The 12480-nt window shown below is 49.8% G+C and overlaps 5 protein-coding genes across 5 annotated transcripts; 3 read left to right on the top strand and 2 right to left on the bottom strand.

Moving 5' to 3' along the window:
- Nucleotides 1-287: 287 nt before the first annotated feature.
- On the bottom strand, nucleotides 288-3438 carry KD926_002014 (uncharacterized protein; the record flags this gene model as incomplete). Its single annotated transcript, XM_053093805.1, has 4 exons — nucleotides 288-757; nucleotides 809-946; nucleotides 1006-2329; nucleotides 2401-3438. 4 exons carry the CDS (start codon nucleotides 3436-3438, stop codon nucleotides 288-290), a joined length of 2970 nt encoding a protein of 989 aa, XP_052951341.1.
- Nucleotides 3439-4115: 677 nt separating this feature from the next.
- Nucleotides 4116-5706, bottom strand: KD926_002013 (uncharacterized protein; the record flags this gene model as incomplete). The annotated part of the gene is made up of 4 exons (XM_053093804.1): nucleotides 4116-4754; nucleotides 4818-5406; nucleotides 5462-5562; nucleotides 5683-5706. 4 exons carry the CDS (start codon nucleotides 5704-5706, stop codon nucleotides 4116-4118), a joined length of 1353 nt encoding a protein of 450 aa, XP_052951340.1.
- A 1707-nt stretch (nucleotides 5707-7413) lies between these two features.
- KD926_002012 (putative FAD monooxygenase) lies at nucleotides 7414-9460 on the top strand (the record flags this gene model as incomplete). Its single annotated transcript, XM_053093803.1, has 3 exons — nucleotides 7414-8064; nucleotides 8141-8434; nucleotides 8498-9460. The coding sequence occupies 3 exons, from the start codon at nucleotides 7414-7416 to the stop codon at nucleotides 9458-9460; spliced, it is 1908 nt and encodes a 635-aa protein (XP_052951339.1).
- Nucleotides 9461-9942: 482 nt separating this feature from the next.
- KD926_002011 (CXXC motif containing zinc binding protein) lies at nucleotides 9943-10908 on the top strand (the record flags this gene model as incomplete). Its single annotated transcript, XM_053093802.1, has 5 exons — nucleotides 9943-9977; nucleotides 10111-10225; nucleotides 10309-10374; nucleotides 10575-10697; nucleotides 10765-10908. The coding sequence occupies 5 exons, from the start codon at nucleotides 9943-9945 to the stop codon at nucleotides 10906-10908; spliced, it is 483 nt and encodes a 160-aa protein (XP_052951338.1).
- A 628-nt stretch (nucleotides 10909-11536) lies between these two features.
- Nucleotides 11537-12157, top strand: KD926_002010 (small nuclear ribonucleoprotein F; the record flags this gene model as incomplete). The annotated part of the gene is made up of 4 exons (XM_053093801.1): nucleotides 11537-11542; nucleotides 11634-11671; nucleotides 11798-11953; nucleotides 12091-12157. The coding sequence occupies 4 exons, from the start codon at nucleotides 11537-11539 to the stop codon at nucleotides 12155-12157; spliced, it is 267 nt and encodes an 88-aa protein (XP_052951337.1).
- Between the last annotated feature and the right edge of the window lie 323 nt (nucleotides 12158-12480).

Below are 12480 nucleotides of genomic sequence, written 5' to 3'. Positions count from 1 at the left end.
CGGAGACTGTAATTTGAACAACCAAAGAAAACTATATCTATCAAACCTGTGACTATTCCCAATAGTTAAATGAAAAACAAATATCAGGTAGAGGAGCATCCATAAAAGAAAAGATCTCAAGACTCAACAGAAGAGAAAGGGTATCGTGCAACAACACCGAGCATAACTTCATGAAACTATCCCGCTACCAAAAAGCGTAGCCATGAAAACCGAAAAGAAGAAGACACATAACATAGTACCTTGTCCTGTCCTGATCTCATAAAAACGTCAAATATTGTGTACCAAAATCAGCCTTTATGATATTTCCACCCCTTCTTCTCAGCCCGTAGCGCGGGTAGCGTGGCATCCTTGCCCTGTTTCCGGGCAATTTCAATGACGAGGAAGCGGACGAAGTCGGTGAGCGTCCAGTAGCTGCTATGCGCACTCAGCATGTTCAAGTACTGGATGTTCAGCGGCCCACTGCCGCCGGAGAGAAAGTAATCGATCTGGCCGTTGTCGTTGAGCAGAGCCATGCGTTTCTCAGCGATTTCTTCGCGAGTAAAGTCGTGTGTTTCTAGCTCCACGTTGGAAGGGAGTTTGGCGACGGCGGCGGGCCGGGAGGGAGTGGCTGTAGAGGACATGAAGGAAGGAGGTGAGCTCCAGCGAAAGACGCTGCCGAAAGATTGCCAGAATGAAGCGGAGGAGCTGGGGATGGAGGCGGTTCTTAAGGAATTAGCTAAGTCGGTGTCGACGGCGGCGTTGACACGGTATGCAATTGCTGATTTAAGTCAGTAAAGAGCGGATTGTGGGACATACAGGGCATACTCACGGTCTGTAGTATGCATTATGTTGTAGAGGTTGTCTACAGCTAGACACCCGTATGTCTCAGCCTCCCCGGCAACTCCTCGAAGACGGTCTTCTCCTTCACAGCCAGGTTTATCCCTACCACGCCGAGGTAAAAGATTCGCTATGAAACATGAGCGTTAACACAGAACTTCTGATTGATAAGGATTCTGTGAAGCATACCTTTGTTGAGAAGAAGGAAGAATCCTGCCGGACTCCCACAGATGAAGAGATTCTTCGTATCGAATTCAAAGATGTCTCCATGAAGAGGAGTCTTGGGAAAATCAAAGTCAGGTATCGTGGTTGGCTGGTGACTGAGAATATCTAGTGCCATCGCACTTCCAAGAGAATGTGCCAGCAAATGCACCCGGCCATTATGTTGAAACCCGGGATTGTTCTTACACCAGAGTCGATAGACACGGTTGGCTTCTTTCACGACAGCTTGAACCATTTTCGGCTTGTGATGAGACAAGTAATACGGAATATCAAGCATGACATCACTAATGAGTGATCTGACCGCGGGTATCGTGTCTGGTGTGATATCTTTCAGCGTAAAGTGATTGGCGGTAGGGTCGTCAGCTGCTTGCGACTCGAGAGTGGCATCATCCAAAGACAACGTAGAACGCCAGTTAACAGGGAGAACCATGATTCCGCCATGGTCTTGCCGTACGTGTGGCCAGACCGGCTCGCTGTTTAGCTCCATGTTGACATTCCTACGGAATGCATTGATAGCATGTGTGAAATGGAAGCTCTCCATGCGCTCTGAAAGCTTTTGCCCTATCCCATGCACGACAAGTATCAGGTCTGTGGGAGAAGGCCGTGACTCCTCCATTGCACAGGCATAGCAGACTTGCCGGCCGCCGCTCGCCCTGGTCATAGTGCGAGATTGAGTGCTTCGGAGATAGTTTCTGACATCAACCGGATTGGGCTTAGACGGGTGTAGCTGTTCCCAGAGTCGTCTACTGAAACCTCGAATTACAGGGATCCCTATTTGTCGCCCCTTGCGAATCGAACTAAGTGGCCTTCTTCCTCTAGCCACCGAGGGAAGCAGGCTGGGCCGAAGAACCTGTGCATCCTTTCCGTCAACGTAGATGACGCTTGAGTGAATGAAAGGCTTGACGGCTTCAGAATGGACAGCTGTTCCACCGGCAGCTCGATTCTCATCAAATTTGGTGTCATCGGATTTGTCATTTTCCTGTGCTTCTGATGTTACAGGACGAGAAGTTGACGTACTCTGAGCATGAGCCGTGGTAGATGCGGGTTGAGATTTTGAATCTTCCTTGGACCACAACCTGTGTACAATCTTTATCTCTGCATCCGCTCCATTCTCTACGCAACTGTTGAGCTCATCCTGCCAGGTTTCAGTCCATGGTTTCAAATACACGTAGCCGTCTTCGAGTTTATTGGCCAGGTCTGTTTCCACCGGTAGCATAGTATTCTTGTAGAACCACGTTGCGCGGAGAACGCTCGATATGTCATGTAGAGGACTCCAGTATATCGGTTTCATCTATTCAAAAGTGAGTGTCTCGTTGTCTAGACATGCGGTCAATTGTGGCATTGAATATAGGTGATTTGTACCTTCAGATTGGGCAGTTCCACCAAGTGAAGACGGGATACGCCGACGGGGATCTTCGTCTGAGCTGCCTCGTTCTTTGTTGATTCTTCATCCTCTTCTAGACTATCCGGTGACTCGTCTGGATGGGCACTAATTCTGAGCCCAGATGGTTTCGGAGCTACGTGACTAGAAACACTGGCTGAGGCTTCGGGTTGAAGCGTCGGGTTGCCATCCTTCGATGCAATAGAATCCACCGAGCGTCCTAACAGGCTTTGCGGTTGGGTCGAGGGTGCCCTCGCGAATGGAGAGCCACTTATACTTCCGTCGCGTGAAGAGCATCCGCGTAAACTTCCGCTTTCTATCCCCTCGATAGCCGTATCTTCACTTTGCGGTGACTCGTTGGTCCTGCGTCTGGTAGCTCTGGGACTATTGTTTGGAGACGGGTCTCGTTTCCGATAACTAAGCGGACTGGACGCATCGGCAGCTTTCAGGGCATTATCCAACGTAGAGCGAGGGCGTACCCTTTCCCCCAAGTCTTTGTTGTCTGCTTCTACACTGCCGGACTCAAGGCTAGATCGTGTTCCGAAGTTCGGTGGTGCTCGTTCCTCGAGGGAGAAATCGGGGAAGCTTGCATGGCTCCTTTCACTGCCAGCCAGGCTTGTATCACCAAGGGTTCCTGTCGGCCTTCTGCGGTCTCGTGGAACAGACTTGTGTCCGGGGACGGTGACTCCTTTCTTTGACAAGACCGCAGAACCCTCCAGCGATCTTTTCCCCGAAGATACCTTCTGCTTTCCGGCTCGTAGTAAGGATAGCCATGTCTCTTCCAGCACGATATTGTCTTTGACCGAAAAGGGTTGTGGTGGAGCTCTTTCGTTTCCCGAATCTTGACCGCCTGAAGGAGGCGGCAGGGCAGTTAAGGGATCATCGATTGGCAACGAGGACGTGTAAAAGAACTGTGGACGAACTTTTGGAGCGCTGTCTGAAGAGTGCCAAGTAGATAGATCGGGCTCGTCTTCGGCAAGAAGGCATGATGGGCCGTAGGTGTGGATGGGACCTGTCATCGTGATAGCTCGGCGGGGGACGATCCACGCGGAGTGGAAATCTAAATCTTCCTACTGTGGAAAGATAGGAATAGGATGAGGGATTCAACGAAAGACCGTCATCGTTGGGTCAAGAACTGGTTAGTTGCTATTGCAGCACTAAAATCTCCCTGATGCCTAGTTACTGGAGCGGTGTCAGCAAGGGGGCAGCAGGTCTCAAGTAAGGAGCTTAGGGAGCCCAAGGATCGAAGATGGAAAAAGATAGGTCATAGTAAAAACTCAGTGCCTTCACCGTCAACTTGCATTTCTGGGTCGACCGACCGGCATTTAGCTCTACCAGCAGACAGAAAGATCAGGGAGAACAGGGCGAGGGTTTGGCGGTCTCCAGCCCAGCCCAGCCCTTTCTCGTGATTCCGCCTATGACGTCGGCCCACGTGCACCCGTCTCGGAGTAAAAACAAACATTTCTTTCATTGGCGTTTTATCAACGCGCCTATTGCTTAACGAGATATTCAAGCTTCCACAAGAATACAAAGGAAAAATTCCCAGCCACTGAACTCCCTCGCTTGAAACTTGAAGGGAAAGGAACATAAGAGATGAGGTGAAAAGAAAGAAAGAAAGAAAAAGACCAGAGCTAACTACAAAATCGCAGACAGCGATTAGAAATACATGGCCGGGCACACTAGGTAGCACCGGCGCCTAAACAACCTGTCCCCAGCGCCCTTGAGTGGATCCGTTTCTGAGTCTAGACGACTTGCTGGTGCCCTTCTCGTCAGAGTAGCGTTTCTCTAGATGCTTCTTCATCATGGCCAAGGCTTTCATTTGAAGGTCCTGGAAGGCAAGGAAGGTCACGGTCGGCACTCCTAGCATCTCAAGGAGCTTGTGAATATCATGCATTTGCTTGCGGATAGCGCTGTCGGGAGCACAGAATGTACGCACACTCATCTCTTGTACGATTGCCTTCCAATTACGGAGATTCGAATGCAGGAGAATCGGATTGGTCGAACTCTCGCCGTTGAACTGTAGAGTGCGGATATTCGATAGGATCAGCCGGCGCTGAGTGCCCTGATCGAATTGGAACTCAACAACCTGAGGCCTATTTTTCGATTCCCAGAAGCTCTTGACTTTCCTGATCGATTCTTCGGAGACCCGTCCACTGCTGTATTGCTGGACCAGAAAGTCGTTCGCAGTAACACAGATCATGACCTCCAGCTCAGAATACATCTTGGCTTGCATCGGAGGATTCAGCGAAATAGGAACAGTCGTCGTGGGAAGCATTCTCAAGGGACGCTGGGCATGGATGAATGGAATAGGATAGACCTTCACCATATCCTCGGCCTGATACCGGTGTTAGGCTGAGTCCATGAAATCAAATTTGGAACAAACTCGGAGGAAACTTACAAACTCTTCGACTTGGTGTTTGATCTTCTTTCCCAGCTTGATGAATGTCTTTGACATGTGCTTCTCGTTCGACTGGTGATTCGTTTCTGGAGCGTTCCCAAGCCAGCCATTTTCGCCGAAGAGCTTTTTGTGCGAGGTAAATTTTGCCTTGAACGGATTATCGACAAGATCGAGACACAGCAAGTCCGACTCGCCCGAATCTAGGATGCTTTTCACCAGCTTCGTGGGCTGTTTGGAATGCCGTTCATACTCCACGATTGCGACCTGAGCCACCGCGGGCTTTTCATGCGTGGTGTAGATCGCCCTGTGTTCATTTCCGCCATGGACAACCACACAAGGCCCCTCCGACACGGGGAACTGATCAAATACTTGGGTATGGTGCATTGGAGGAGATGGAGATACTTCTAGAGGGGTAACGACCATGTCAAGCCCAGAATGAATTGACTGGAACGAAGAGCTGACGGGGGAGGTGTTCGAGGAAGTGTTGGAGGATAGCGAAGAGTACGTTTCATCCGATGGAAACTCCCCGAAAGATCTGTATTCGTCGTAGAAGGGATTGAGCTTGGCGATGTCTTCGTAGTCGAAGTGGCTACAACAGCAACCATTAGTATAGGGATCGCTGCGATGCGGAAATTTTGACTCACTCCATGCTAAGCATGATGGGGATGTCACAGTCCTCGCGATTCATATTAGACATGCAAAGAATGCGAAGCTCCTCTAGATAAGGTTTCGGGGTTTTCAGAAGCTGAAGAGATGATTAGATGTATCTAGAAGCAAGGAGGAAATTGCTATGAGCAAACAGAGAAATGAAGATGGGGATGCAGGATCAATTGCCTACAGACATCGAGGATGCTATCTATAGAACATTCGAACTGCCTGGAGTACTCATTGACTATGAATCTAGTGTCGGATTCCCTATTGAGAACAATGCAATCGCCGTATTGTATTAACTATGGAGGCCTGTTCAGTAGGCAGCACTAGCTCAACAATAGGCCTTATTCCGTGCAGGAGGCATTGGTGAATGGGTCAATAGAACAATAGAACAACGAAATTCACCATACAATTTGAAAAACTGGTAGCAACCAATCCTAGCTAAATCCGGTGACCGTTATCATAGGATCTATTCACGTAGCAAGGCTATTCAAAGGCAGTGGCAATTCTGCTGAGGCCGGTCGACACACCAAACTCCATAACACAAGGATATTGTACTCTGAATAGAGTTGTCCTCACCTCTGACAATACACTATGGACAATGTACCTGCGATTCTTCCACGTCTTTTCTTTTTCTTTTTCTTCCCTAGTTGTCGCCCTTCAGCTACAATATGTTGTATATGAATATGAATTCTCGCTAGAGCATACTTCTGGATAATAACATTTCAATTTAAGTAGACTTGGTTTGTTTACCTTAATTCACGAATGAAAAAAAGGGAAGGGAATGAGATGTCAGAGACTACGTAATACCAATGAATGACATAAATCTTAATGTTATCATTAATTATACCTACTATTCCTTATTGTTCTTCTTCCTAAAGATGCCAAGATTCTTGTATGCTACAGTGTGATGCACCCCCATAAGATGGCCCAAGCCGGTTCGGCATGCCGTAAATACAGACCAGCCAATTTTGAGTTACCTTGGGAATACTGCAGAGAATACAAGGTAGGAACCGAAGCTTCTCCCGGACCATGTAGACCTTCAAGGATGACAATAGCCTATAGGACCGATCGTCCGATGCCTAGGGATTGGGGTACGGGAGATGCGCACGGTGTAAACAGTAGGTATGCAAAAATAGAAGAATTCAGGTCGACTCCGTAAGAGCCGATCTCGATTGCCCGCGGAATGGACCTTACCAGGACTCTATCGCTAAGCAGGAATCCGCCTGTGGAGTCCGGAATGTCCGGTGGCAGTCGGTCAGCCTGAAGCGGCCATGCGAAGCCTCAGGCAGTCAATAGCAGCCTGAGGCCACCACAGGGGACCGGCGGCTGAGTCAGACGGGAGCCAATCAGGGCCACGCGAAAGTGACGAAAGTGGCCGAAATCCCGGCGATTCTGCCGACGGCGAGGACATCACGTGGGGCCCCTCCACTTGCCGAGATTCTTTCCGCTGCCACTCCAGACGTTCGGAAAACAGACCGGCATTCGCTCCCCGCAGGGTCACTAGTGCTGGTTCTGCCAGCTTCTCCAGTTGCGGGTTTGCCTGCGCTGCCGCTGCTCCCCCAGTCAGCTCCCTCTCAGCTTCTGCTTACGAACAGCCTTGCCCCCACAATCCAGCCGAATATGAATGCCGTTGTGGTTCTCCGTTGGGCGCCTCGCCGCTGGTTCTCTCCGGTCCGCTGCCCCCAGCTGGCTTCAATCATAATTTATATATGAGTCCCTGCGTCCCTTCATGCATCTCACTTTTCTTTTCCCTCATATCATCCTGATGATCGCTTTCCCTTGATCAACTTCCTTTGGCTTCCTCTTCGCCCCCTCAGATAGATGCGGTAATCATACTTAGTCCCTTGTCCAATCCTATCAACCAACCAATTGTTCACTGTCGATCATCACCCCACAAACGACTAGTATCCCTACCGCCGGTTGATCGCATAACATCGTCAGTATGGGCCATCCCCAGGAACACTACGACATTGTCATCGTGGGCGCAGGCCCTGTCGGCATTTTGTTGTCGCTTTGCATGTCCCGATGGGGTTACAAAGTAAAGCACATTGACAACCGACCGGTGCCCACTGCCACTGGCCGTGCCGACGGAATCCAACCCCGCTCCACAGAGATTCTCCGGAACCTGGGACTCAAGCGCCAGATCATGGCTTACGAGCCCGCCAAGGTCTACGACGTCGCCTTCTGGGATCCTCTCGGCGACGGAAAAGGTATCCACCGCACCGGTAGCTGGCCTAGCTGCCCGCGCTTCATCGACACCCGCTACCCTTTCACCACCCTGGTTCACCAGGGTAAGATTGAGCGCGTTTTCCTGGATGAGATCAAGAAGGCTGGCACGACCGTGGAGCGTCCGTGGACCATCCATGGATTTAAGAACGATGGCCTGGATGAGACGTATCCCGTGGAAGTCCAGCTGAAGTCCATTGACACCAATGTCATCGAGACTGTTCGCACGAAGTACCTTTTCAGCGGCGAGGGCGCTCGGAGTTTCGTCCGCCAAGAGCTTGGTATCAATATCCGACACAAGGACCCTATCTCCTATGTGTGGGGTGTTATGGATGGTGTTGTGAGGACTAACTTCCCCGATATCGAGGTATGTGGATAAACGGAATCTTCTGACCTTCTCCGAGAACTCGATCATTCTAACCACCTATGTTCCCATCTTATAGACGAAGTGTACTATCCACTCTGATGCCGGCTCGATCATGGTCATCCCCCGTGAAGACAACATGGTTCGCCTGTATGTCCAAATCGCGTCCTCCACCGATCCCGATTTCAACCCGAGAAAGACCGCGACTGCCGAAGAGGTCCAGAACACCGCGAAGAAGATCCTCCAACCTTATACTTTGGAATGGGATCGTGTGGAATGGTACTCTGTCTACCCCATTGGACAGGGTATTTCCGAGAAATACACTCTGGACGAGCGTGTTTTCATGGGTGGTGATGCTTGCCATACGCACAGCGTACGTTATTAGACTTCATCCTCTTATCATATGTCAATTGAGCAAGTGCTAACTTCAATGTAGCCCAAAGCTGGTCAGGGAATGAACACTGCTTTCCATGACGCTCTCAACATGGCTTGGAAGCTGCACGCCGTCGAATCCGGACTTGCCGACCGATCCATTTTGAGCACCTACGAAAGCGAGCGCAAAGATGTTGCGGAGACTCTGCTTGACTTCGACGCCAGATATGCTGCCCTGTTCTCCAAGCGTCGTCCATCTGCCGGCGAGGTTGGATCTGCTAGCCACACCGCTGCCGCTGCCGGCGCAGAGGAGGACGAATTCGTCAAGACTTTCAAGTCTTCGTGCGAGTTCACCAGTGGTTACGGGGTTGCTTACAAGCCCAATGTCTTCAACTGGGATGAAAGCCACCCTGCCCAGTCGCCTCTGTTCAACATCCCCGGTGTGAAGCTGACTCCCGGTCGCGCTTTTACGCCTTCGACCGTCACCCGGCTTGCGGATTCCAACTCGGTGCATTTGGAGCAGGAAATCCCTGCTAACGGTGCCTTCCGAATCTTCATCTTTGCTGGCAAGCAGGCCAACACTAAGAAGGCCATTGCGGATCTGGGTGCCAACTTGGAGAAGGAACGCTCGTTCCTCTCCGTGCACCGTAGACCCGACATTAAGGATGTTTCGTTCTTCGAGCGTCACCAGCCCCACTCGAAACTCTTCACCATCTGCCTGGTCTATGCTGCGGAGAAGAACCAGATCGATATGGAGGCAGTGCCCCAGATCCTTCGGGATTACCACCACCATATCTATGCCGACAGCATTCCCGACGTGAGAGTCCCCACTGCCAAGTTTGCTGCCCACGAGAAGCTTGGGTTCGATCCCGAGCAGGGAGGTATTGTTGTCACTCGCCCTGACAGCCACGTCGCCTGTCTGGTGAAGCTGGCCGAAGGCAGCGGCACTGCGGACGCTCTCAATGCCTACTTCAACGCATTCTCGACGAAGTCTCTGGGCCAGGACCAGCAGCAGAGCCGTCTATAAGCTAGAAACATATGATGTTGAAACGCCCATTGAACCATCCATTGGCGGATCAGATGGAGCTTCTGCACGCCTCAACGGGCATGCGGATGCAACTCCGATAGGATTGTTCTTTGACCTTTTTTTTTTCGTGGATGCCTCTGTATCATTGTATCTGACACGATAGACTGATGTATATACCTGTCTTGGAGTTTCTTTTTTGTGGTTTGATTCGTTCAGTTTGAGCGATTGTGGAACAGCATGCTTGGCGTTTTAATATCTACTTGCAATCAAATTAGATTTCTTATATGATCTTTGAAGTGATGAGTATTGTAGGGCTTGTTTGTAGAGCTGTCTTTGTGTGGTTTGGAAGTTCTCCGCCGACGTTGTGCGAGCCGATGACCAACGACATCTTCGCGCAAATAATCCCACCCCGCACCCCGTGTGAAGACTTTCTTCTGCAGACAATTCACGGTTTACTTCACACCACCGTCCAGACCGTCAAAATGCTCTCTCTTATCCTCACTGCGGAACTCAACGGGTAAGATTATTGACTTGAACCTTGAAAAATCTAATCCATCTCATTATTTGTGTCTTCCGCATTTGCTTTGCTTCCCCGCACCTGACCGTGTCACTTTGCTTGGCTTACTTATATCGATCATCTGTTCATGCAGAGTCACCGAGCTTCGTCCTACCGATACTGAGGATGAGCCTTATTACTACACCTTCAAGGTTCAATGCAATGCTTGTCGCGAGACTCACCCGAACTGGGTTAGCTTCAACCGCTTTGTAAGTTTTTCTCGTGATATTTCATCTCACCCACCGGTTATAAAGAACTTTCAATGGAAGTTTGCTAACTCAATGTCACACAGGAGCAACATGAGATCCCTGGAAGCCGTGGAGAGGCCAACTTTGTGTGGAAATGCAAACTTTGCACGGTGGGTTTGAACTCTGAGCTAAGGAACATGGCTCATTGCTACTTCCTCTGGCTTTCACAACAAAAACTGTTTTGCGCCCTCGTCTATTCATATCTCTCATTCTTTTACTTCTGTTATAATCTATGTTCCGAGATTCGAAGAATGGAGGAGCAGAGCGCAAGACAGAGTTGCCCATGGAGAAGCTAACCCATCTACCACAGAAAACTCATTCGGCTTCGATCATGAATAAGCCAAATGCTTACGAGCCCCAGGAGAAGCGCAAAGGCCAGAAGGTCATTGACCTCGACTGCCGTGGCCTGGAATTCACTGAATTCAAACCCGACGTCAGTAGTGCTCTTCCCCGTCTTCGCCAAGTTCTATATATCCCCTTGACTGACTGAGACGACACAGGGAGAATGGGAAGCCAAGGGTATCGAGTCTTCCACTCCTTTCACAGCCATCGATCTCTCCGAGGGCGAGTGGTATGACTACGATGAAAAGGCCGGAGACGAGGTCGCCGTCAAGGAAATCAGCTGGGAGATTGGAAGAGCTTGAAGGAATTTCTATGCTAATGCATCAATGTACAAGCACTACGGAGTACACCACCTGCGTCTGGTACACCACCTGAGTCTGCATCTGAATATGCACTTGATCATAAGAGTCATGTAGCTTGTTTTATTAACGAATTTCTTCCTTGATTGTGTGTATCTCTCATCTTGCTCAGCCGTGGCTTTTAGTTCGTGCATGCAATAACAGAGCAGATGCGACCATGTTATATGAGCTAGTTTAAAAAATCAAAATATTTCAATCACGAACCATTTCATAATATGTATCATAAAAACGTTCTAGATAAGAATAAACAAACGATGGAAGTTGTGCAACTGCAGGAAGATTTCCCTTCACGCAATAAAGGCGGTGTAGCACAGCCCCCTATTATTGGCGGGAAACTGCCAGGCGCATCACATTTTCGCGGCCGGAGAAGTTGAACGTCCCGTCAAGCTGGCGACCGCGAGGAACCCTCACTCAATTCAACGCACCACCAACAAAACTCACCTTTCCCCGGAGGAGGATCTCTTTCTACCTACTTGGTCACTTTATATCCGTGCTTAGATTGCAGTCTGTGACCAGCAAAAATCGCGTTACCGGCAGCTGTTGAATCAAATCAGCTTGAGCATTTGCAGCCATGAGTGTTCGTATTCCTTATCCATTCCATCTTGTTCATCCTAATGAGCAAATGCTTTTGAATGCTATGAGAGTATTTTCTGACTTGCTTTGAATAGTTCCAACCCGTCAATCCTCGGCCCTTCCTGCAGGCTCGGTACGTCTCCCCGTCTTGACGAAAGCCGTCGATCGCGCTCGCCAATCCTTTTCACCCTTGTCATTCTGAAACCCGATCGCGCTCGAATCATGCTGTGAACCTGAACGCTAACTTAGAGGTCAATAGGGTCGGCACCGAGCTCGTCATCCGTCTCAAATGGGGTCAGACCGAGTACAAGGGCAAGCTGGAGAGCATCGATTCGTACATGAACGTGCTGCTGCGAGACACGGAGGAATTCATTGACGGAAAGAACACAGGTACTCTGGGCCTAGTGCTGATCAGGTGCGTTCATATTCTTTTTCTATCCGTCGATCGCGCAATACTTGTTCCCAAGCACTGCTGGTGTCATATGGATGCTGTGTTTTGCCGGGAATCTGTTACCGAGAACACAGCCGCTAACATTTGGCCGCGTAAAACAGATGCAACAACATCCTTTGGATGGGATCGGCAGACAGCGTCGAGATGACGGATCTAGGGTTGCGGTAGAGACGATCGAGCGGACGTCGTTTACGAAACACCGATTGAAGGTCGGGCGGAGATACATATACCAGCTAATTACTCACGGGGACGATATATGTATGCGAGGAAGGATGGGAGAAAGCGAAAAGGAGCTTCATGAACAGTTTATCGCCAGCTCCATCCTGTTTCCTTGTTTCTGGCACGAGGCGTTTTCGAAGATGGCTTCTGGATATTGGTTTCCGGGGGGGGGGGGGGGGGGGAATGACCGCGCGGATTTTGCAGAAAATGATTAAAAGACCTTTAAATGGAGGAACGAGAAACCGCGTATTTCTCCTGGTATTATATTAAAA

Source organism: Aspergillus affinis, assembly GCF_023601865.1.
Source record: "Aspergillus affinis strain CMG 70 chromosome Unknown NODE_140_length_87538_cov_87_433439, whole genome shotgun sequence".
In the NCBI taxonomy this organism is placed as follows: Eukaryota; Fungi; Ascomycota; class Eurotiomycetes; order Eurotiales; family Aspergillaceae; genus Aspergillus; species Aspergillus affinis.
The sequence above is the reverse complement of the archived record's forward strand: the minus strand, read 5'-3'. Positions and strand labels throughout refer to the sequence as shown.